The sequence below is a fragment of the Quercus suber genome, unplaced genomic scaffold (assembly GCF_002906115.3).
Source record: "Quercus suber isolate HL8 unplaced genomic scaffold, Cork oak 2.0 scaffold_270, whole genome shotgun sequence".
Classification (NCBI taxonomy): domain Eukaryota; kingdom Viridiplantae; phylum Streptophyta; class Magnoliopsida; order Fagales; family Fagaceae; genus Quercus; species Quercus suber.
The window spans coordinates 722,235-747,296 of NW_027069726.1; the positions used below are offsets into that span (position 1 = coordinate 722,235).

At 31.3% G+C, this 25,062-nt stretch overlaps 4 protein-coding genes across 4 annotated transcripts in view; 1 reads left to right on the forward strand and 3 right to left on the reverse strand.

The window, feature by feature from the left end:
* Window positions 1–851: 851 nt before the first annotated feature.
* LOC112023861 (uncharacterized) lies at window positions 852–4,517 on the reverse strand. Its single transcript, XM_024056486.2, has 3 exons — window positions 4,130–4,517; window positions 2,414–2,497; window positions 852–1,339 (listed from the first exon to the last, which is right to left on the reverse strand). Exons 1-3 carry the CDS (start codon window positions 4,369–4,371, stop codon window positions 1,108–1,110), a joined length of 558 nt encoding a protein of 185 aa, XP_023912254.1. The 5' UTR covers window positions 4,372–4,517; the 3' UTR covers window positions 852–1,107.
* Window positions 4,518–8,084: 3,567 nt separating this feature from the next.
* LOC111997600 (uncharacterized) lies at window positions 8,085–8,836 on the reverse strand. Its single transcript, XM_024029710.2, has one exon. It carries the CDS (start codon window positions 8,646–8,648, stop codon window positions 8,085–8,087), a length of 564 nt encoding a protein of 187 aa, XP_023885478.2. The 5' UTR covers window positions 8,649–8,836.
* A 3,944-nt stretch (window positions 8,837–12,780) lies between these two features.
* Window positions 12,781–14,399, reverse strand: LOC111997591 (uncharacterized). The gene is made up of 2 exons (XM_024029700.2): window positions 13,685–14,399; window positions 12,781–13,189 (listed from the first exon to the last, which is right to left on the reverse strand). Exons 1-2 carry the CDS (start codon window positions 14,264–14,266, stop codon window positions 12,908–12,910), a joined length of 864 nt encoding a protein of 287 aa, XP_023885468.2. The 5' UTR covers window positions 14,267–14,399; the 3' UTR covers window positions 12,781–12,907.
* Window positions 14,400–20,951: 6,552 nt separating this feature from the next.
* LOC111997599 (LOB domain-containing protein 22) overlaps window positions 20,952–25,062 on the forward strand; it is a 12,088-nt gene continuing 7,977 nt past the window's right edge. The window contains exon 1 of the mRNA XM_065781542.1: window positions 20,952–21,745. Within this exon, the coding sequence (XP_065637614.1) occupies window positions 20,952–21,745 (794 nt within the window). The remainder of the gene's footprint in view (window positions 21,746–25,062) is intronic.

Below are 25,062 nucleotides of genomic sequence, written 5' to 3' on the forward strand. Positions count from 1 at the left end.
ACTGAGCATAACTTGAACAAAATTGAAAATGGTGGATGCTTCCCAAAGAGTGTTTGGAAGTCAAATTTGGATTTTTTTCCTCGGAAGTAGTGATGGCTACTTCTGCAACTTCACTAATGTGTTGTGTACGTTTCTTATTAATGTTGATAAATAGTTGCTTGGTTTGCTCACTTAAAATTTGCCATGAAGATGTTAAATGCAGTAAATTTTGGGAGTTTTGTAACAAGTGGTCCTTTCCCATTGTTAGAGCGTTTTCCCAGTTATTAAGTTGTTGATTTGCATTTGATTTAACAAGTATCTTTAAGAGATTCATGAGGCATATTATTGCTAAATGAGGCTCGGTTCATGTTAACAATTTTCGTAACAAGTGTTCCATTTCCCATTGTTAGAGCGTTTTCTCAGTTATTAAGTTGTTGATTTGCATTTGATTTAACAAGTATCTTTAGGAGATTCACGAGGCATATTATTGCTAAATGGGGCTCGGTTCATGTTAACAATTTACGTAATTGAAATTAATTTCCTAAATATTCATTACATCTTTTACCATGATTCTTAACAATTTATAATAATAAGTCTCGCTCTCAAATAAATGGTAAACAAACTTTAGAGTCCAAAGCTGTTCATATATGACCTTATATGAACAGCTTTGGACCAGCCCAAAGCTGTTCACATCATTTGGGCCAGTCATTTATGTGACCTGCTGTGAGCCTGTGAGATGATACTGAATTTGGTGTCTAGCAATTTCAACATATTGCATCACCAAACATATCAGAATATGCCCACGCCCTAATGACAATGGTTAACAATGGCTCTTATGGATGTTTTTGCTTCACAAGTCCAATGCCAATATCTGTAATAGAGAAGATACACTGAGGAAAAAGAACATTGTTATGCTGATTGCATTTTACATATATCGCAATTGTATGCATTAATTAATATCTGTGAACATCAAGTATCTTTGCAAAATCTGATATATGATCACTATCTCCAGTAACCAAATTCTTCTATACATCATAATCAGAAGTTATGAAGACAGGAAAAATTTTCAAATGAAAAATCGCATTGTTCAAAGATCACTACCAACTTAGACAAAATCCAGTGCTACACTCAGGTCATTGCATCATAGTCGTCCAACTGATCATTGTACTCCTGCACCTTTCTCTTTATCTTGGATGAATCTACCCATGTAATGAAGTCTTCCATGTTCCTAGTTACAAGGAATGCTGGGTCAGTAACCGTCTCTGGACCCACTCGAACATGCCCTTGCTCAATGTATGTGATAGCTTCTTTCAAGTGCTCACAAAACTTCATTCGCACCAAAACAGTTGAGAGCCTACGCCTACAAGGACAGATACACAACATCCCTTTCAAGAGCATGACCTTACAAGAAACTTATAATGGCCTTATTCTAAATCCTTTCTATTTAGTATTTACACTCTCAAAATCAGACAAAAGTCTCAAGGTTGCTTGAGATCATGCATGAGCACTCACCAATGGTGGGCTTCATGGGATTAGGCCATTCTTCTAAGAATTGTGAATTGCATGAGATATAATCCACACATTCTAATAAGCCATGCAATGTAAACACGCATCATCTCTTTATTTATTTAATGTGAACAGGCATCGTCTCAAGATGAACTCTCTGCCCAATGTAATGTGGCTTATGATACAACATTCCAATGTGACCAGAATAGTGAGTGCCACTAAGAAAGTGCAATACAAGTCTTCACAATATCAACAATCTTTCTTTTTCTTATATCCTAGGACTAGTAAATATTTTGTAATTTATTGATTGTTTGGTAAAGACTAGCGAACCCTCATTCTTTCTCAACACCCTATACTAATAGGGTGGGTGTGCCACATGGCCCAAAGGCCATTGGCAGAAGTTGTTTGAAACTTAGAATCAATTTCAATATACAACCTTTTTATTTTAAAAGTCAATTGCATTGTATTTAACTATTATTGTTTATTGAGTCTCAATCATGATTACTCCCGAAATCCATTGTAATCTGTCCTTTAATTAATAATTATAATTAATACCAGCAAGTTTATACTTATCCAAGTTCTCTTGATTGAGGAGTTACTAAAATCCACTCTCGAGAAAAAAAAAAAAATAAATAACATGTACACTTAATTAAGGGTTCAATCTGCAGCAACAATAGTGAAAATGAATAGCATGACTGTTTTTTTTATATAAGATAAGTTTTATTAAATGTAAAAAAATAAAATACACGGGGTATAGTAGATGAACAGCATAGCTAATAGCATAACTTTTTTTTTTTCCTATATTCGTGGTGGAGACTCCCTATGCGAATAAAACATGTAACTACACCTTCCCTTACTTTTAAGGTGAGGGAGAGCTGTCCTAAAACTAAGCAGAAAGATATTTTTATTTTCAGAAGCTTTTGCTTACCTAAAGAAGGATGACACTGTTACACGTTCACACACTTTTAGAACATCAGCGTTGTGCTTGGATGGTAGTACACCAATGTTGTACCTGTCATTGAGAAAACACACACATAACAGTCAACAGAAACCCTTCAATAATGAGTGACAACTCAAATGAGAACGTATTACCATCCAGATAAGGATAATCTTAGTCAGAACTATAGTTCTCAATACCCTCCAATTAAACATTCAATCCTTGGAAAAAAACATAAACACAGACAAAAAGGCCCAAAATATTTAGATAATATTCATATGGAAGTTCAATCATTTTTATTTTTAGATTGGTAAGTTGCACATTAATCTGATTGGATTTGATCTCATAACCACATCCTTCACCTTATTCTTGTGGGAAAGGTGTGCCATCAGACTGGAGCTCATTGGCACACTAGAGTTTGATGATGACAGCATCAATCAAGCCACACAGTGATTGGAATTTTTGTGATCTATAATCTATGGTTATCAGTCCCTAAGAGCTGCTAGATTAACCGTACCATATATCAACACAGATCAGATATTAAAGACTTTGGCACCATTGCCTAAAAAACTATGACGATGTAAAAGGAGTTCTAAAAACTGAAGGAAAGATATTGCTTAGACAGCTCAAGACGCCTTCTGCATTACAAAGAGGACACTTAAAAGCCCACCTAAAACAGTGATGGTTAGGTGATTAATCTGCCTTCATACCCTGAGGCTGCTGTGGTGCAAATGTACAACCCCAAGAGGAGAAATGGGAAACATGATAGAAGTTGATAACACAGCTAAGAGATGCTTTCATGGATGTCACATAAATAGCCTTTTAGAAGAAATTTCTAAATCAGCAAAAAAATATATGCATTCCCCTCAACTAAACAGAAATTTCCAGTATATTACCACTGACGGATGGGATAATCTGATCAAGCACATATAACTATTTAAATTTATTACATCAATAACATAAAAAAAAAAAAAAATTCCCCCTTTAGGTGGGGGAGGACAAATAATGTCAATAACTTCACGGTGATTTGGACCATTGGGCTAATCATGCACACTTATAAGTTAATCATGTTTAACAATATGCCTTTTTTTTTTAATATAAGTTTTGGCCCTAAGGGGAGGAGGAGGAAGAGAAATTTGAACTATTGACCTCTGCTTCACAAGGCATAGTCCCCATTCAATTATGCTACCTCTTGGGTTATTTCAAGGATTTGCCATTCGGTATTATAACTTATACTACAAGTTAAAAGCAAAAAAACCGTAAACCATGCCAAATTCAAATCAGTGTACACAATAATGGATTTTACCAGACTATTTTTATTAAATTTTTTAATCATATTGATTAAAACAATAACAAATAGCTAGGACGCACCGACACTTCATTTTCATTCAGGGTGCCATACCCGTGTCATATCCTTCTCGTACGACGTGTCGTACCACCATTTTATATTATAATTTTTAATTTTTCAAAAATTATTCGTGTCACAGTGTTGTACCCGTGTCTGTATCCATACCCTGTCCCGTGTCCGTATCTGGTCCACTCCTCTAATTTCACTCACATCTCAAATGTAACAAGTACATAATCTAAACATGGAGCATATCAACAACTAACAAACCAATATGAACAAATTGCAAGGCACAAAATTTACAAAAAAAAAAATGATAAACAAAAGCCCCATTTTTCTTTTTAAAGAAAAAGAGAACTCACAGCTTTTCGAGTAGTAAATCAGTGAATTGAATCCGAGAAGGGTCATTGTGGTCCATCTTCATCAAAACGTTGACTAGCTTCTGCACCATACGGCACAAACCCGAATACCTCTTGTAATCGTCGCGGTGAGTAGCATGGTACCTTTGCATTACAAAGGCTTCTCTGTGCCCATCTTCTTTCTTCCACTCCAAAAAATTCACCTTCTTCAACAGCTTCTTCTCATGATACTTCAGCTTCCTCATACTTTTGAAATTTCACACACAAACACACAGAGAATGAGTGAGTTTGAATGGTAAATTGGTTTGGAATAATGGGTCTCTCTCAGAACTCAGAACAAAGAAACTGAATCAACGTTGAATAAGGTGGGGTTTAGGGTTTTGCTTAACGACGCCGTTTCCTATGCAGGAAGAAACGGCGTAGTTTTATGCCAAACCCTACATTAGATCGATGTCGTTTAGTAAGAAGCAATACGGCACCGTTTTTTTGGTTCCCTCAGAACCGGTCCGGTTCTCGGTTTTCATAGTTGAACCGGAGGTTTTGACTGGTTTTTTGAAATATTTTCAGGTTTTTAAGTTGCTAAAACAATGATAAAGAGGCCCAATGAGCCAGCCCAGTGCAATTATTATGTTGACAAAATAGCCTTATTATATAATCTGGGTTGTATTTTATAGATTTTGAATATGGCCCATTTCTACTTCAACTTGTGCCATCAAAGATGGCCTCAAATTGCCAAATAAATATAACCTGTAGATTACAGTAAATCAATAAGCTTTAACCAAAAAAGAGGAAAAAACTAATAATAATGTTATAGCACTGGCACCAATGCATGCAAAATTATATAAATGCAAAATTTTGGCTATTCAACCCTAAAAATCACTTACATCAGTTTGTCTAAAATAATGCATTTTTTGTCCAATATTAATTCTAGTCACAAGCCTGCAATAATCGTGCAAATTTACATGACTATTGGTTTTTTTTTTTTTTTTTTCTTTTCTTGCATTTCTCAATAATGGAAGAAAAGAGTGAACGGTGTTTGTGATGCAAAAAGAGGAAAAAACAATTTTTTTAAAAAAAAACTTATATTTTAATAAAATAAATAATTTAATGTGTATTTTTCAAAATTGGTTATATAAAATAAAAACAGTAAGTTTTTATGCTAAAATAAGCATAAATTTTACAAAAATTGTTAAATTTATCATTGGAAGATCAAATCAAGACCCACCTCACCCCTCCTGCCTAATGTACTGTTGTCAAACGCGTTTGAGACAATTGGCATTAAAAATAATGAATTTTGTATGGAATGTTAATCCCCCAAAAAATTTTCTCTTTGTAGATTAAGATTAAAGAACTTGTAAAAAACAAAAACAAAAAATAGTTAAAGAACTTCTATAAAAAGATTGAGCTATATGGATAAGATGATTTATTTATTTTTAATTAAAGACAGTATGGATGAGATGATTTATGAAGCCAGTTCGGGATTTGTGTAGAAAGTAAAAATATAATCTGTACAGTTTTGCAGCAAAGAGTTTTAACTAAATATAGTTGTAATACATGCGATGAGATCTTTTTAGGTTTAGTGTTATAATTTTTTGTTTATCTCAAATTGAGACGTTTCTCTCTTATATCCAATTAAATTATACGCATAGTAATTTTTATTTTGGACATAGAAAATACATTCATTAAAATGGGGGGGAGGGGGGGGGGGGAGTAGTACAAACAGATGTGAAGAGAAAACAATTCAAACACCAACATAAATGAATAAATAAATCATGGAAAAGAAAAAAAATGGAACACATTAAAAATCACATTTTTTTAATAATTCAAAAATAAAGAAGAAGAGATTTGGAAAAAAAAAACATGAGATTAGAATTTAGAAGAAAGGAAATTGTGAGAGAGAGAGAGAGAGAGAGAGAGAGAGAGAGAGAGAGAGAGAGAGACGTTTAAGTCTTGATAAAGGGGAAAAAAAATGAAAACGTTGGGTCTAGTGGTCCTATTTTATAGCAAAAGAAAAACCTATGAATTTATTTTTTACATATTATTTTTATTTTGAGAATCTAATTTATAAGTGGATAAAGTAATTGAAAAATTAATAGGAGAGTGACCTTATTTTTTAGGCAATATTTTAATGAAAGTTAGAGTTGTATTTTTACCGAATTATCTTTTAGTTTTGTCTGTACTTAAACATAGGGGTGTAGGGGCATTTTGAACTTAAAAAATATGGATTCCAAATAGGGAAAACCCTTAAATAGTAGTATAGGTACTTTTTGTAACAAAATTGATAAAAAATTATAAAAAAAAAAAAAACTTTTAGCTTGAGAAATGACACCAAAAAAAAAAAGGTATAATAAAAGTGTTTTGTATTATGGGTTTGGTTAATGGGTACTGTAGGGACTCGATTTGGATTGACCCTGAGTGACGGGTTTTCACCCTAATAAGCCCAAACAATAAATTTATAGAGAGTGGGGCGAAAGGTTTAGGTGCTGGCCGTCAATCACCAAGCATGAATTTTCTTGCAACTAAGAAAAGTGCTAAGAGTTTCTCTTTCAAGGAGGGAGATGCTCCTCGGCCGGGCCGAGGAGGCCTTATCGTTCTCCCTCCTTCCCTCACCTTACTTACTTTTCTTTTATAGTTTTCATCTCCCTATCCCCTCTTTCCATCTGTTGATCATCTATTTGCCTTCTTATCTGGCCATCCGTCCCATCAGAGGCTTATCGGTACTCAAGTGGTTCACTCTGATCAACGTTATCCTGCCAAGGGGTTACCTCCCCATTAATGCGGCCAGGGGGGGTTAGTTGAATGCATTAAATGTGAGAATGACAGCTTACTTTGGGGTTAGTCTCCCTAAAATCCCCCTCGTCAGGCCGAGGATGAGGTGGTCCTCGGTGTGGATTGGGAAAAGAGGCTTCCCCCAATTTAGCCTAACAACACCAACAAAAAATGGCCTATGCTCCTCGGCCTGGGCCTTGGGCCTGTTTCGTGGCGGGCCGAGGCTGTGAGGCTCATAGGCCCCACAACTAGTTATTTATAATAAAATTTAGAGAATAAATTATACATTAGACCATATCTCAAAATAATTATATATACCAATCATGGCGTGGGTCTACAAAAAATTGATATAAAAGTTGTGATTTTAAAGGTCTAATTAAATATGTCCTAGGCTTAAAACACTTTTTAAGTTGTGCTTCTATTTTCTTCTAAAAAAAAGTAATGTTTTCATTTAACAAGTCATGACAATACTGAATTAAGGGGGGAAGATCTATAATTCTTTCAATTCTTGCTATTTAATGTTATTTTGGTACTTTAGTTTTTTGAGAAGGTGGTACTTTTAGTTCCTAGGTTTTATTTTCTTTGAGTTTAAGTTAGTCTTTTATTAGATTTTCAGTTTTTTTTTGGGTCAAACTAAGAGTTAAAATGCTAGTACAATAAAAATTCTTATGCATATTTGTGAATGTACTCAAAGAAGTAATAAAATTGATTAATTGTTGTTCTTATCGTTTTGTTCTCCCTTTCTATTCTCCCTTTCCTTTTTCTAGCACTTTTTCTTCTTGTGATACAATTCATACCGTCCTTAAACATCATAAATTTCTTTATTTTCCTTCTTCCTGACAGTCCCAAATTAAGTCTTTTCTTTTATCTATTAAGACCCTAAAACCATACATATATTTACTTCTACCTAAATAGTCATTCAAATAACTTATTAAATCACCTTGCAATTTCTAACACAATCTCATTTTCCTTTCTTCAACAATTCTAAATGCATGAAAAAAAATTGAAACTCTAGTTCAACAGACCATAGAGGTGCCAAGAGCCTTTTAATAGTGTAACGTAACTTGTTCTTCTCTATTAGGAAAATCAGTGTTTGAATCCCCTTCTCTCGTTGTTGTAACTAAAAAAAAATCCACGATAAATACATTATACGTGTAACAAATTTTTCCTTGTCCTATGTCAATCTAAATCAAACTTCTTCTCTTGATTTAGGGTAAAGGAGTTTAATTTTGGAGCTTGCTTCTAAAGCTAAGGAACCGGTTCGAATAGCGCCTTGTGACATTGGTCGAGGTAGTGGAGAATGTCTTTGAATCTCTACGATATCCACATCCCACAGAACCCAATTCGATGTTGCAGTACTATGTCGAATATCATGTGTGATCGAGTTCCGCCACAGCGGCACACCCCCATTTCCACGCAAGTATTGGCCATAACGTGTCTTGAGCTTGACCTGGAATCCTTCTCTAATGGGTTCCCATTCAACCGAGGAATCCAATCTTTTTGGAAATGTTTGTAGCACTTTCTTGCCTGTCATTCCTAATAGAAATGGCATTTTGGAGGCTGTTAAGTACTTACCATAACAGCTTTTGAAACGTAAAACATTGGCATTTTTAACCATCTCCAAGGTCCATCTAGCATTCTTGACCGAACCATTGGGATCTTGGCTTACAGATTTTTCATCATCATCGGCAAATAGGAACTTGTCGTGGTGGCCTCGGAGACGTACTACTTGGGCATTTTGAAAAAGTTCCATAGCACTCTAAATGAATAGGATCAAATATTCTACGTACGTAAATTAAATTAAAGAGATTGTAAAATATGTAACTAATTTGTTTTAAAGAAGCTAATGATAACCAATGTGTGTTAGAGAGATTGGGAAATGTGGTAGATGTGCTTGGCAGAAAGAAAAAGAGTCAAGTTAGCTAGAGGAAATGTTGTTATGGGGGGTTACAAAAGCTACAATATATAAGAACAGTTAAGATAACAAACACTTGAAAACCAACTTACTGTGAATTTGAAAAAAAAAAAAAAAACCCAACTTGCTATTAGACAAAATTATAATGTTGAATTGCGCTAGATTAGAGCATCATCGATTTGGGGCAGAGAATTAATGAAGAAACAAATGCCTTTGAGATCTCATTGCTAAAGGAAGCGTTTGATTTATGATGTAGAATAATTCTAGAGCGAAAATAGTTTTCACAAAATATTTTACAACTTTTGAAATGATAAATTAGTAATAGTAGATGATAAAATAATGTTAGTTGTGAAGTTATATAAGAATCAATTGATTAGTTGCAGATTCAACTATCGTAAAAATTGTTATAAAAATTGCCATGTATGTAAGATTACACTATGAAATACTAAATTCTAAACATATTAGCTGTACCGTGTGTTTCTCACAATAAAACTTAAGCACACAATTCCTACTGTTGCGCCTTAGCTAATTAAAGTAAAGATTAGTGAGTGGTTCTAATAACATTTGTTATTTTAATTTGTTTGATAGGGTTTATATCTATAATTCGGTATAAAACTAATTTAGAGGATGTAGAATCAAATGGAAATCAAAACTAATTGTGATGAAACACCTACGACATATAAAATATTATTAGGGTATGTTCGGTACGCTGAATGAGAATTACGATATGAATTATAATCTTTATTACTAGAAATAAAATGTGTTGTAATGTAATAACTAAACATATTCATAAGTTTGGTTGTGAGTTATAACATTAGAATCAAACTTAAGATTATTTTAGGAAATATCTTACTCATACAATTATATCTCCTTAAAAATTGTTATTTTTTTAAATTTAAGAGAAATATAAGTTATTTTTTATTTTTATAATTGTTAGATTTATATGGAAAGTTTGTTTATTTGGAAATAAACTATTGTACTTACTAAGGAATAGCTAGTACAATCATTTTAAAGATGAATAGTTATTCTTCCTCATTTTGAAGAATAGCTATTCATAAGGAATGATTATTCATTGTAATAAAAACATAACGAAATTAAGGAATAATTAAACTATAAGAATAACTATTATATTACAGTGCCTATTACAGTTTACCAAACATGCCCTTAGTGTAATCTTATATCTGCTATATTGTTGTTTTACTTAGAAAAACCTAGAGGCATTTAATAAAATACTATTAGTATAGTCTTTAAACCTACTATTCCTGCCATGATGTCATGTTGTTACTGTTGTTAATAAAATATTTGTCTATTTCTATAAAAAAATAAAATTTGATAAAAACAAATAAGTTAATTGTAAAATCATAATTAAAAGCAGCACACATGATAATTATATAAGATATTTACTTGACATAATCACAACTTCTTGAACCCAAATTCTATTCCTAGGTTTTACTGTTAGTTTTGTTAATTAAAATCTTCCACTATTTCGATAGGGAAAAAAATACGTCATGTATTATAGAAATAAATAAAATAAAAAGCTGTTAATAAAAAGTGGATAATTTTTATTTTTATTTTTAATTTAAAGTTGATAATAATAAGCAAAAGTTGATAAGAATAAATAAGTTAATAGTAAAACTAGGGGTGACAAAATATGACACAACCCGCAAACACGATACGAAATTAACAGGTTATATGAGTTGAGACTTAATGGGTTTGTGTCATATTCGAATTAACACAACTAACTCGTTTAATAAACGAGTCGAGTTAGTGTTCAACCTTTGGAACCCATTTGACTTGTCTGACCCGTTTAATTAAATGATATTTTATCAATATATCATTTAAACCCTAGGTATATGAACTTATTAGTTGTTGTGGTTTATTTTCTTTAACATATTGTGATTGATTATTTGTGATATTAAGATATATTTTAATTTTAAATAATTATTTGTGATGCATTTACTCATTAATTCTAAATTTTATGTTTAAAAAAATTAATTTTTTTGATTTTTTTTAGATTAATTTGGTTAATACTAAAATTTGTATTATTTTTCACTTTTATAGAATCTAATAAATGGGTCGACCCAACTGACCCATTTAATAAATAGGTCGTGTTAGGGTTGAGGAATTTTGACCTATTTAATAAACGTGTCAGATTAGTGTTGGCCCATATAGTTGAATATTTATTAGTCGACATAACACGAACTCGACACATGAACACGAATTGCTAACTCTAAGTAAAACTATAATTAAAAAGCATTACATGTGACAATTAGGTAGGATATCAACTTGGCTTAATTGTGGTTTCTAGAATCAACTTTTATTATACAGCATAAGATGATACATAACCGTCGCTCATAAGTGTGACTGTATAAGGCTCAATTTAAGTATATGTGTTTCTTAAAAAAAAAGAGTATATATAATATTATATGTTATATATATATAGACTTTAGATAAACAAGAAGAAGATGCTATGTTGGTTAAAAGTTTGTAACATGTTCTACTTTCCCATCCATACATAAAAAAAATAAAAAAAATTTTCATTCAGTTTTTTTATTATTATATTTCTCTTTTACTGCATTGTATATATTAAGACATATAAAAGTAACATTTATTATTTAATGTATATGGAAGGAGTTGATTTGTATGAATGTTGTGTTATTTAATACTATTTTTTTTTTTTGATAGATGTTATTTAATACTATTATTATAATGAAAAAAAAAAAAAAAAAAAAAAAAATTATAATCTATTGTGTAAATTTGAATTTATTGAACAAATAGAACTTAATTTAAAATTGTCAAAGAATATTAATTTTAATTAATATAATTTAACAGATAATTACACATGACATTATGAAAGAAATATGTATTTTCAGTTTTATGTTCAATTTAGTTTCTGTCGTTATTTTTTAGATGAAAATTATTGACATGACAAACAGTCTAAATAAAAAATTATTTATTTGCCATGTCAGTTTTTTTTTTAATTAAAAAAAACAAATTAAATTTGAAACACGACAATCAAAATTCCTAAACTCTAATAAAATTCCTAACTATCTTCATCTCCTTTCCCCCCTCTCTCTCCTAACTCTCTACCAACCAAAGAAGGGAACAACTGAATGGCAATCTACCTTACAAGCTAACTGTAGAGCAGTCGGTAGATTGCTGTTGTTAAAACAAAATGATAGACGAAACTAAAGCAAATTTGGCTGTGGCGGTATCCATAGTCACAGACTTAGGAACTCTTCCTTTGTTTTTTCTGAACCCACCAGGTAATGTGTTTTGGGTTTTATTTCATTTTTATATGGTTGATTTTAGAATTTGGTGGGAATATTAGGATATGGTGAAAGTCTTATGTGGTCCTAGACTTCTAAAGTTCCATACTTTTTCACCGACTGACATGACTTCTGTATCTTTGCTAGGTAACATAAGATAAATATTTCAATCAATTATTCTTAGGTTGCTCTCGCTGGTGTCTGCAACTTCTTAGAGGATGAGGGAGAAGAGATGGAGATGGGTTTGGTTGGTGGTGACTAACGAGAGAGGGGAAGAATAAATGGAGTTGAGTTAGGGATTTTGGTTGTCAAATGATGTGGCAGTACAAGTGTCCATTGATGTGGCAAATGTTTTTTATTTTTATTTGGGTCGTTTGCTATGTCAGCAATTTCCATTCAAAAGATAACGGCAAAGACTAAATTGTCACGACATTAAAAGATTAGAGACCAAATTGACACAATTGAAAGATTATGGATCAAATTGAAATATGGTGTAAAAAATAGAGATCAACTTTGTAATTTACCCTACAATAAATTATGTGAAAGACATGTTTTAAAGTATAAATTATACTTATCTATTATGTTTTGTCCATATATACATATGAATAAGTTTGAATAAAGAGCAATTAAAATTCAATACAGTGCTATTAACAAAATTCACAAAGTTAGAGGACAACCTGAACAATTAACAAAATAAAAAATAAAAAAAAGATGTAATAGCTTGCATTATAAAACTCACATAAGCAACTTCCATTGACTATATTCTTTAATGCAACTTGCTATGCATTACAAGACTTAGCAACACCCATACCGAACAAGCATGAATCATCACACCACAACACCCCTAGCAGTTTTTGACCAATTGAACCTAGCATCAACGTTACCAAAGCCAAACCCCTTCAGCTTAAGATAAAACAAATATTGTTCCGTTGTTGAACCAGACATTACTGTACATAAAAATAAAAATATGAGCAACCCACATATGACCCAGCACAACACCAACCAAAGCCAAAACATTTTTTCTCTTCTCTGGTACTCGGCAACCTGAGCACCAAGTTTTATGATTTCATCCTCATCAGATTTCTTGGAATTACCAGATCCTTCTTCGTTCTTTACAAAGACAAACAAAAGCACGATTATGAGCTATCCAATTGACATGAGTACGAAACAATGAGATTTATTTAACTCAATCCTAAAAGTCAAACTTATCAATTTGTTAGATCAATATAATGATATAATGAAATTGGTATTAATAGACTTCACACTTCCGTAGAAATTTAATGTTGAGGGATCATATATGCATGATGCATCTAAGGCTATCATATTCGTTTCTCCATGGTGCATAATTTCAAAACTAAAATTAACTCCAACAAATAATTTCGATGGTGATCATATTTAATTACCCAGATTTTTTAAGTGAATTATAGACCAAAAAAAATTACTTACACAGTAGTTTAAGCACCTAAGAAAAAACCTCCTTAATGGATTGTCTGCAATCCATGAAGTGACCATTACTAACACTTTCTAATGTTTTAAAAAAAAACGTCTAGGATTCAAACTCCCACCCCAATGAGTGAATTATCAAAATTTTTTGAAAGCTCGTACCTTTCTTTCACTAGCAATGTCAGCATCTATAGAGATAGCTGATGGCATGCTTGTTTCAGAACACTCAGACCCCTCAGAATCCTCCACAACCGAAGAGTTCATTGAAAATGATGATAAAAACGAACGATCTCTTGTTATGTCCATATCCACCTCCCAAAGAATCCAATCCTGCGTTGCAGTCCTAGAGGGCAAATCATGTGTGACCGTGTTCCTCCAAGGGGGCGTGCCACCATTGCCTCGCAGATAATTCCCACTTTTTGTCCTCAATTTCAAGTAAACACCATCTTTTCTAGGCTCCCACTCGATAGAACTATCATTTTCTGATACTGGCATAGCTTGCAACACTTTGTTCCCTGTCATCCCTAGTAAAAATGGTTCGTCTGAGGCCTTGAGGTACTTGCCATGGCAGCTTTTCAAGCGGATAAGGTTGCTGTTTTCTTCCACAAACTCGATGGTCCAAAACGCTCTGTTTGAGGCCCCGCTGCTCCTCTGCCGTACTTTTTCTTCGTCGTCTTCAGCTACTAGGTACTTGCAGAAGTGACTCCTGAGTCTTACAGCTGTGGCGTCCTTAAAGAACTCCATGGTGCTTTGTCCTTTCTTGGAGGTTGAAAGACAAATGGTATGAGGAACAGAGGAAGTGAATGTAAAATCTGATCGCAATTTTCAAAGGTTGAGGAAATGTTTAAAAAAAGAAAAAAAAGAAAAAAAAAGAAAGAAGTTTACTTGGTTGTCAAGTCTGAGATTAGCTCGCGAAGCTTGAATCAGTTTATTATTATTATTATTATTTATTTTTTTATCCTTATTGACCAATGTGAAATGAGCACAAGCTTTAGGATTTCATTTGTGCGTTGAACGGTTAAAAGTCTCCTAAGCTTGTGTGGTATCTGGCATATACCCACTGCTCACTGTTTGGATGAGTTGCGATACAAATTATGTTATTTTATGTGTACCAGCATTACTCAGTATAGACATTAAATACACAATTGTTGGCTGTTTCAACTTTCATCTGTTTTAGGTTATGAAATTTATAAAAAAGTTTAGTTATATATAAAAAAAAAATTGGAGATATTTGAATATTTCTTTTACAATTATATTTACGGTGAAAAAGAATTATAATAAGATTACTTATGAAACAGATATGTTAAAAAATGGAGGAAACCTATCAGTTTTAAAAAGTCTACAAGCGGATTAAACAAAGGAACAAAAAGAAAACATCTTGTAAAGGTCATCCAAATAAAACAAGAAATTCACTTTACCCGTTACTTCTATTGTGCGTTGGATCGTTACATTCTAGCTTCCTGCCTATGCAACAATAAAGAAAAAGAGAAAGAACAAGGAAAATAACAGACACAAAAATAAAAAACAGTCTGGTGGTCTTTTGTTTTTTGTTTTTTGTTTTTGATTTTTTGCTATAGTTTTGACTAAATTGGCTAAAAAGTAAAAAGCCAATTTGAAAGAACTGACGGGAACTGACTTGGGTCTAAGGATTCTAAGCATTACAGTACTAGACCAGTAGACTTGTTAAAATGCAAACACGAATCAAACACTGGTTAACAGTGGTGGCTCTAGGAATTTTTTCAGGGTAATCGTTTTGAAACTTAAATTATACAAAATCAAATAAAAAGAGAAGTTTATATATTGACAAAAAAAAAAAAAAAGCAAATTCATTTTATAAGTTTTCTTATTTTGAAATTGTTGCATGATAATTTCTTATTATCAATACGGCAAGTTAAATCTCTTTCAAAATTTTAGTTCAATAAAAATTTTCTTGAACTTTTCCTTTTTGTTTGTAAGGGCCTAATATGTTGTTAAGGGGACCAAAATTTGGCAACAAACTTAATTGTAGCTTACTAAACAAATTAATATTATTACATATTTTGAAAATATAACCATTGAATGGTATGTTTTTTTATTTTATTATATATATATATATATATTTTTAAAACACATGTCAAATTTCATGCCAATGGAATGTTATTTTCTATTCGATTCGTAAACTTATTTTTTATCTATAATTTTAGACTACAAAAATTCAAAATGTAAACATTTAATTGATGACATAGTTATTGATTTTTGATCTTATTGAAATTTTGAAAGTATGAAGAATATAAGAAGAAAATGTAAGCCAATGATGAATTTGTTAAAATTCACATAAAAAAAAAAAAAAAGTGGAATTATAGTCTTAATCTATAACCAGAGTGGTCATAGGACCACCACGGCCTCAATGTGGAGCGGCCCCTACTTGTTAAGTGTCCACATTTCAACAAGTCCAGGAATACTGGATCTAATCCTCATCCGGATATGAATGGTCTAAGGATTATCTTGGAAAATTATATCCTAGTAGGGATTATCTTGGAGAATTATATCCTAGTGTATTTATGATGTGGATGAACGGACAAAATTGGGAAATGCCCTGTTTGAGCAAAAAAAGTAGCATTATGCCATTTTTTCCAAACTAAATAGGAAAATACCCTTCTTTTGAAAATCGAGTTTCTCAAAATCGATTTAGGCCCTATAACAGCGTTTTTTAGGAGCCTATAGTGATGTTTTTAGGATCTATAGTGGCGTTTTTTTAACTCGATTTATATGAAATCGAGTTATAGGTAAAAAAAAAATTAAAAAAATTGCCTATAACTCGATTTTATGGAGGTTGAGTTACAAAACGTCACTATAGGTCTTGAAAATGTCACTATAGGTCCCTAAAAACGCCACTAGAAGGCTCCAGAAATTTTTTTTTTTTTAATAACTCGATTTTGAGAAAATCGAGTTACAAAAGAAGGGCATTTCCCTATTTAGTTTGGAAAAAATGGCACAATGCTATTTTTTTGCTCAAACAGGGCATTTCCCAATTTTGTCCGTGGATGAACTCTTAATGTATTCAGTTTTGGAATTAAAAATTTGATTATTATATAGGATAAATGATAATTTTTTTATGGAATAAATGATAATTATCTTAGCAAGAAAGCAAGTAATCTTAATTATCTCTACTCTATATTTCATTTATAAAAAAATGACGTGTTAAGTTCCGCTAATATATGGTGTAGATAAGAGTACGTGATCCTATATCGGAACTCTATTCCAATTCTTCTATATATTTTCACTAGGGCCCTTGCAATAGGCTCTACTTTTTATGGGTACGAGAGCTTGGTTTGTTTGTTTGTCAAGCACTAGCTATAACTTCTTTATATACTAGTTGGACCGCTCTAGCTGATAGATTAAAATTTTAAGATATAAGGTAATGAGCAATGATTTGCTGCAAATTAAGTTGTAGCAACTTCTACAAAATGCACATATATCAAGTGGCCATTTGCTGAACAATTCAATTTTGACAACAAAGTTTTCATTTAAATATAAGTTTGGACAGGTGTTTATTTAAGGTATTTACATGTATGCATTTTTATAAGAGTTGCTACAACTTAGTTTGCAGCAAATTATTTTCTTATGGTAATTTATGTTATGGTCATATGTTCTATGTATTGGCATATTCTTTGATAAAATGCACTTGCAATTAGGTAGATCTAAGATGTGTTTAATGTATTAAGAAGTATGTTACACAAACATAACAAGTGGTATCTTTAAAACCATAAAGATTGAACTAAGAAACAAGTGAAGAAAAGTTAATTCAATGAAGCTCGACACTAGCTCGACATTAGCATCTATCGAGACTTAATGAATAATTCTTGACACAAGCCCGATCTATCGAGCTCTACGATTTTAGAATTTTCAAATTTGAATCTTGGCTCATGATGACTTGGATTGCTAGGGTTTCATTCTCAAAAACCTAGAGATTCAATTAGAGAACTCATATACACTTTGTGAGGAGTTACTGCGTTTTGTGCGCTTTAGGTTTTGTAACCAAGTGCTTCCAGATCTTCAACGTGCTTTAAAAGTGAAGAACTTTGCAAAAAAAAAAAAAAAAAAAAAAATCAATTAGTAGCTTGGAGTTAGTCACGTACTAGGATTAGTGCAAACGAAGAAGTCTTTTACAAGATCAAGTCCAATTAGGGATTGGAGCAAAGGTTCAACTGTAAGTTGGTATTTTGGGATAGTCTAGGATAGTGGTAAAATTCCTTATACTTATAACCGCTTGTTCTTGATTCGTGGATTATTGGGAGTGGTGGCTTGAAATTTGCTCGGAGGGCTTTTTGCCTTGCGAGAGATTTTCCCCATTTGCTCGGAGAAACTTTTTTAAAAAAAAAGGTATTTTGCATCTCAATCTAAATTAATTTATTTTCATCCTTGATGTTATGAAAAATTGTTTTATATGTATAAAAAACTACAAGCAATAATAAGATAAAGCAATATCTAGATAAAGGAAACCTAATTGACATAATAAAATATAGGGTAAATTATATAGTTGATCCTTATCCTTTGCTCCATATATCAATTTAGTTTTTAACATTTTAATTGTGTCAATTTGACTCCTAGCTTTTTAGTGTTGTGTCAATTTGGTCTCTGTGGTTATCCCCTTTGATGGAAAAATTTGATGTGTCAAATAAAGTAATAAAAGATGATTTTTCATGCTACATTAATTGTCAACTCTACCACCATGTTAGATTAAAAATAAATAAATAAACCCAAATATTTTTTACACGTGAGATTAGAAATTTCAAACCAACATTTTATCAACAAAAAAAAGAAAGAAAAAAGAAAAGAAATTTCAAATCAACAGAAGTAAAGAAATTGAAATTTTAGAAACAACCCAACTCTTTAATTCAACTATTAATCGAAATTCTACAACCCAATCCAAAGCAAAACTATCAAAACAAATAATATGCAAAGTTGTCAATTCACTCATAGACATTGAAAACCCCTAAAAAACCTAGAATGAGATTGGATAGCAGCAATTGGGGAACTGAAACCTCGAAGAATTCAAGCTTGGAATTGGAACAAATGTGAAACACGTGGATTGTGTTGTGGTAATTGGTGAAGTAGGAAAAGTATCTTTGGTCAAAACATTGGCCCATCTGGGCTTACATGCCCACCCAACAAAACCCCGACAAGAACACTATCCAAAGAGGCGCAATGAACTTCATCAACTCGCTTAACACATCAACTATTGTGGATTTGATGGAAAAATTTGATGTGTCAAATAAAGTAATAAAAGATGATTTTTCATGCTACATTAATTGTCAACTCTACCACCATGTTAGATTAAAAATAAATAAATAAACCCAAATATTTTTTACACGTGAGATTAGAAATTTCAAACCAACATTTTATCAACAAAAAAAAGAAAGAAAAAAGAAAAGAAATTTCAAATCAACAGAAGTAAAGAAATTGAAATTTTAGAAACAACCCAACTCTTTAATTCAACTATTAATCGAAATTCTACAACCCAATCCAAAGCAAAACTATCAAAACAAATAATATGCAAAGTTGTCAATTCACTCATAGACATTGAAAACCCCTAAAAAACCTAGAATGAGATTGGATAGCAGCAATTGGGGAACTGAAACCTCGAAGAATTCAAGCTTGGAATTGGAACAAATGTGAAACACGTGGATTGTGTTGTGGTAATTGGTGAAGTAGGAAAAGTATCTTTGGTCAAAACATTGGCCCATCTGGGCTTACATGCCCACCCAACAAAACCCCGACAAGAACACTATCCAAAGAGGCGCAATGAACTTCATCAACTCGCTTAACACATCAACTATTGTGGGTCGCTGCAAAATTTCCAATAAAACCAAAACCAAAGCCATTTTCAAACCAATCCAAAACACAGAAAAAATCGGAAACAAATAAGAAAAACCATCGATTTAATCGGATTGGTAAGCGTGAAAACACAGTGATTACTTGAGGGTTTGAACATAAATTTTGGGGTTTTTTTTTTTTTTTTTAAATAAAAAAATTATTTTTTATCTGGCAGTACAATTGGCAATTATTGTGGCATGAAAAATTAGTATTTTTTATTATACCGTTTGACACGTCTAATTTTTTATCCTCTATCCAAGAGGATAATGGAAGAGACTAAATTAGAATAACATTGAAAGATTAGAGACCAAATTGACACAATTAAAAAATTAAGAATTAAATTAATATATGGTGTAAAGGATAAAGATCAACTATATAGTTTAGAAGGATAAAAATGAAAAAAAAAGGGGAAAGAAACCTAATCAATAATGCATGTATAGTGAGCAACAAATTCTAGAGATTTTTGTGGAAAAAAAAAAAAATTATTAACGAGACAATGACCTGGTCATTCTGGATGTCTCTAGAAGTGTTGGAAAAGTAAAGAAAACTAATCCACCACCAGCATAGTTGTTGTCACTTGTCTATCATGCCGGAGTCTTATATTTTGAAATTAAAAGAATAGTAGTGCTGGATAACTATATCTAATTAAGACTTTTAGTTGGAGTTAAATTTTATTAGTACTTTAGAGCATTCATATTGTTGGTGCTAAAATAGCTAAAATGCTTTCTTAGTATTTAAAACACAAAAAAACTTATTACATTGATGATGGTAAAGTTAAAAATTTATACAAACTGTTTACTGTAGCACAAAGTGCTTGAAAAAAATATTAATTTATTTTATGGGATCATCTTTTCTCATTACCGTAGCATAAAGTGATAAAAAAAAATATTTAAATGAAGAGATAAAAAAAAAAACTTTTAATTACAAGAATAAAGTGATAAAAAAAAATATTTAAATGAAGAGATAAAAAAAAAAACTTTTAATTACAAGCATATTATAAAATGATGTGTTAAAATAAATAAAATAATTTTTAAATTGTTAAAAGCTAAATTTTTTAGTACTATCTGTGCATGCAAGTTTGTTGTAAATGATTGAAAAAATATTTATGAATAATACCTATTTGACTAAAATAAAAAAGTCAACTTATTATTATTTTTTTTTGCACCAAAAAAAAGTCAACTTAATGAGTGTAAAAAATGACATGTTTAATACAAATTAAAGTAACAATAAATGCAAATGGTGACACATAAGCAATAATAATAAATGTTTTGTGTTTAAAAAATGACATGTCATTTCCTGCGCTCGTTTTGAAAATGGAAAATGAAATACTATTAAGGCTTTTCATCTGTCATTTTAGATTAACTGAATTAATACCGTGTGGGTGTAAAACAATTAATATCTATCAAATACTTTGAGGTTCAAAGTTCAAAGTTCAAAACAAGATCCAATTTTCTGAATCTGAAATTTGCGAATCTTTACCGGGTCTTTCTGTTCCCAGCTCATGGTTAACAATTACATGGAAACTACGTTCTTGGTTAACAAAACTACATCGATTTATTATCAGTTGTCAATGATGGCATCTTCCAACAAGATCTTGATGATATTAATGGTATTCTCGTCACTTCTAGTGTTTGTTTTCATATCTCAAATGACTTTGACTACGAAGAGTGCTTGTGCCGCATGCAAATATCAACGGAGAAAGTGTGGAAAAGATTGCCCATTGGCACCATTTTTTCCTGCTGAGGAGTTCAAGTCATTTCAATATGCACACCGTTTGTTTGGTGTATCCAACATAATGAAAATACTAAAACAAGTACACCCTGCAGACCGTGAAAAGGCAATGAGATCCGTCAAATATGAGTCCGAGATGTGGGCAAAATTTCCAAATACGGGTTGTTATGGTATTGTGCAGCAACTACAGTTACGGTTACAAGAAGCCACAGGAGAGCTTCAAAGTCTGCTCCCAGATCTTGTAAGGATTTACAAGGATAGGATCAAAAAGCACTATTCACATTCACCTCCTTCGCAATTGCCATTAGATATAACTTATCTCCAGAGCCAGTGCCAACCCCAACAAAAGGCTGCAGCAGACTATTTAAGTATTTCACAATATATAACTAATCTCAAGGGTCAGTGCCAATACCAACAAAAGTCTGACTATTTACCTCCTTCACAATTACAATCAGACATAACTACAACCAGTAATACCGTTTCGATTTATCAACAGCATTTGAACATTCCTATCAATGAAAAAGGATTATATATTGACGGGAAATTAAATGTTCAACCTCCATCGGAGGGATTTCCTTTTCACCATTCGGACTATGAGAACATGGTTGATAAATTCAAAGAAGTTTGTGATTCAAGGTATGTATTTCAAATTGTGATTATATATAGAATCTTTTATATTGTAATTATGTATAGAATTTGTGGTTGGATATGAGTTTATTTATTTTATATTTTTATTTATCAGTTTATTTAAGGGAAAAGTTTTGCTGCATACTTGTATACAGCAATTATATAAGCATGCGCATTTGAATAAATTTATTTTTATTAGGAAAATGTTTTGTTGCATACTTGTAAACAGTAATTGCCACATAACCCAAGCAATTGCTGCATAGCAAAACCTTTAGCTTTTAATTATATAATATTTTCTATGATCTTGTGCATTTGAATGAATTTATTTTGGATATTTTGTTCATAGCATAAACGAAGTTTGATGAATATTATCTGCAGCACCGAATCAACATCCAAGGACACGATACATTCCGTCAACCATGTTCCTCAGAATGTGCTGAAGAGTACAGCCACATGAAATAGTTTGATGAATATCATCTGCAGGACCGAATCATTATACAATGACACAATACATGAAGAGTCCTGCCACATGAATGATGAATTGTTCACGTTTTTATCAATTATTTTCTCTATTCTTTTTTCTGAAGAGTGTAGGCACATGAAATGATGAATTATTAATGTAATTTTTTTTTTTTTACAAAAAAAGAAAAGAATTATTAATGTTTAGATTAATTAATTTTCTTTGTTCTTTTTATGGAACTTATTATTATTATTATTTTAACTTATGATTTTGTGAGGGTGATAGTGGATAACTTGGGTACAACAACCACAAGTACAATTCATGCCATGAAATTTCGCGGGTGCAGCAGGTAAACTTTTGATGGTCATCGATCACCGTGGTAGTTTTACTACTCTAGAGTTGAGAGAGCAGGTATGGGATTATTTTTATTTTTTATATTTTATAAAATGAGCAACCCTTCTTAAAAAATGTTTCTGCATAGTCCTTGCCTATTTGGTCTAATAATAATAATAATAAATAAACATAACATTTAAAAAGACTAAGAACTTTTTAGTTCAATTATGATTTACAGAGTTTTTTTTTTTTTTTAATGTGACAATTATGAGATTTTGAATCATCCGTCTCATATTATTGTAATTATTAAAAAAAAGTTAAACTAAACAAAAAAGGTTTACCATTCAGGAAATTTGAATATGCATGATTCAAAAGTAAAGTATCTACCATGTGCTATACGTGTGTCATTTTTTTGATGGTGGGTTTATACATTTTTATTTTTATTTTTAGGATTTTCGATCTCTAAGCATGTAAATTAGTAACAACTAGATATTTTGAATCACATTCAATTAATATAAAACTAGACCCATCCCACGCCCTTTGCATGTAATGATGCTCCTTTTTATTGGAGTATTTGTTTTTTTAGTTTAGTGTTATAATATTTAAAAGTGATATATAAGTAAATGTGTATTTTTTTTTAGGAAAGAAGTAAGGTGACGTAAAATAATATTTAAAAATAAGATAAAGAACCGTAAGAAGTTGAAACCCAATGAGACATTTTAATTTATTGATTGAGATAAGAATTATAATAAGTAAAAAAAAATTGAGATTTAAACAAAAGAAAGATGATATACATTAGTATAGATGGATGAAGATTTGTGATAATTATATAGATTGGATAACAAAAATTTTGGAATGCTTTAAAGAATTAAAAAAAAAACATAGAAATTTCAGGATAAGAATGAGTATTTTTTACGTGAGGTAGTGGTTTTTTTTATATATATATATATATATTTTTTTGTAAAGATAATTGAAGTATTTGAATGCAAATAAATAACAAATAGAGATAGGAATTAGACATTTGAATACAAATGAGTGGTGAGAATAACTATTTTTCTTTTTTTGTATGTGAGATAATATTACTCTTTTATCATTTTTTGGAAAAAAGTAATTTTATATATTTTTTTATAAAGATAATTGATGTATTTGAATTCAGATAAATAACAAATACAAATAGGAATTAGACATTTCATGCCATGAAATTTTGCAGGTGCAGCAGGTAAACTTTTGATGGTCAGCGATCACTGTGGAATTTTTACTACCCTAGAGTCGAGAGAGCCAGGTAATGGGATTTTTAAAATTTTAAAATTTAAAATTTTTAATAAAATGAGTAACCCTTCGTAAATTATGTTTCTGCATGGTCCTCGTCTATGTGGTCTAAAAAATAAATAAATAAATAAATAAATAAACATAACATTTAAAAAGACTAAGAACTTTTTAGTTCATTTAAGTTTTTTTTTTTTTGAATGTGACAGTTATGAGATTTTGAATCATCCATCTCGTATTATTGTAATTATTTAGAAAAAAAGGGTTAAACTAAACAAAAAAAGTTTTACGATTCAAGAGATTTGAATATGATTCAAAAGTAAAGCATCTAGCTACTATGTGCTATAAGCTGTGTCATTTTTTTATGGTGGGTTTATACATTTTTATTTTTATTTTTAGGATTTTCGATCTCCAAGCATGTAAAGTAGTAACAACTAGATATTTTGAATCACATTCAATTAATATAAAACTAGACTAATCACATGCGCTTTGTGTGTGAAATAATACGTTTTTTTTTTTTTTTATTATTTGTTTTTTTTGGTTTAGTGTTATAATATTTAAAAGTGATATATAAATAACCGTGTATATATTTTATTTTATTTTTTTTAAGAAAGAGGTAAAGTAACGTGAATAATGTTTAAAAATGAGATAGAGAATCATAAGAAATTGAAACCCAATAAGACATTTGAATTTATTAATTGGGATAAGAATTATGATAAGTAAAAAAAATTTAAGATTTAAACAAAAAAAAGATGATATACGTTAGTGTGGATGGATGGTGATTTGTGATAACTGTATATATAGAATTTGGATAACAAAATTTTTGGAATGTTTTAAAGAATTTAAAAAAAAAAATGAAAATTTTGAGATAAGAATGAGTAGTTTTTACATGAGGTAGTGAGGTATTTTTTTTTTAGAAGTAATTTTGTAGTGTGTGTGTGTATATATATTGTGGGGCCTGTTAGTTAAAAGGGTATAGTAATCCTCAGAAATGGGCTCGAGGCCCAAAGGCCCAATCCGAGAACACTTAGTAATCCGAGGACAGCCTAGAAAGTTTTATTCTTATCAGATGGGTGGTGTGAAAGAAACGAGTAGATATTATGTACAGCGGCATAACACACGTCCGAGGACGACAAAGTCCGAGGTCAAGGTAACCTTCATGTTAGCGGAAAGACCCCACCAAGTTGTATCTGAACTGGAAATTGGATATAACTTAGGAGGCGTCGGGGAAGGTAGCAAATATCTTTTGAGGCCATCACCTCCACAT

Excerpts from the sequence above, each read along its gene's own strand:
- LOC112023861 (XM_024056486.2), bottom strand. The coding sequence starts at position 4,371 with ATGAGGAAGCTGAAGTATCATGAGAAGAAGCTGTTGAAGAAGGTGAAT. Across the intron at positions 2,498-4,129 it reads GATTTACTACTCGAAAAGCT|GTACAACATTGGTGTACTAC; the intron begins GTGAGTTCTCTT and ends TCTCAATGACAG. Across the intron at positions 1,340-2,413 it reads ACAGTGTCATCCTTCTTTAG|GCGTAGGCTCTCAACTGTTT; the intron begins GTAAGCAAAAGC and ends CTGTCCTTGTAG.
- LOC111997600 (XM_024029710.2), bottom strand. The coding sequence starts at position 8,648 with ATGGAACTTTTTCAAAATGCCCAAGTAGTACGTCTCCGAGGCCACCAC.
- LOC111997591 (XM_024029700.2), bottom strand. The coding sequence starts at position 14,266 with ATGGAGTTCTTTAAGGACGCCACAGCTGTAAGACTCAGGAGTCACTTC. Across the intron at positions 13,190-13,684 it reads ACATTGCTAGTGAAAGAAAG|AACGAAGAAGGATCTGGTAA; the intron begins GTACGAGCTTTC and ends GTCTTTGTAAAG.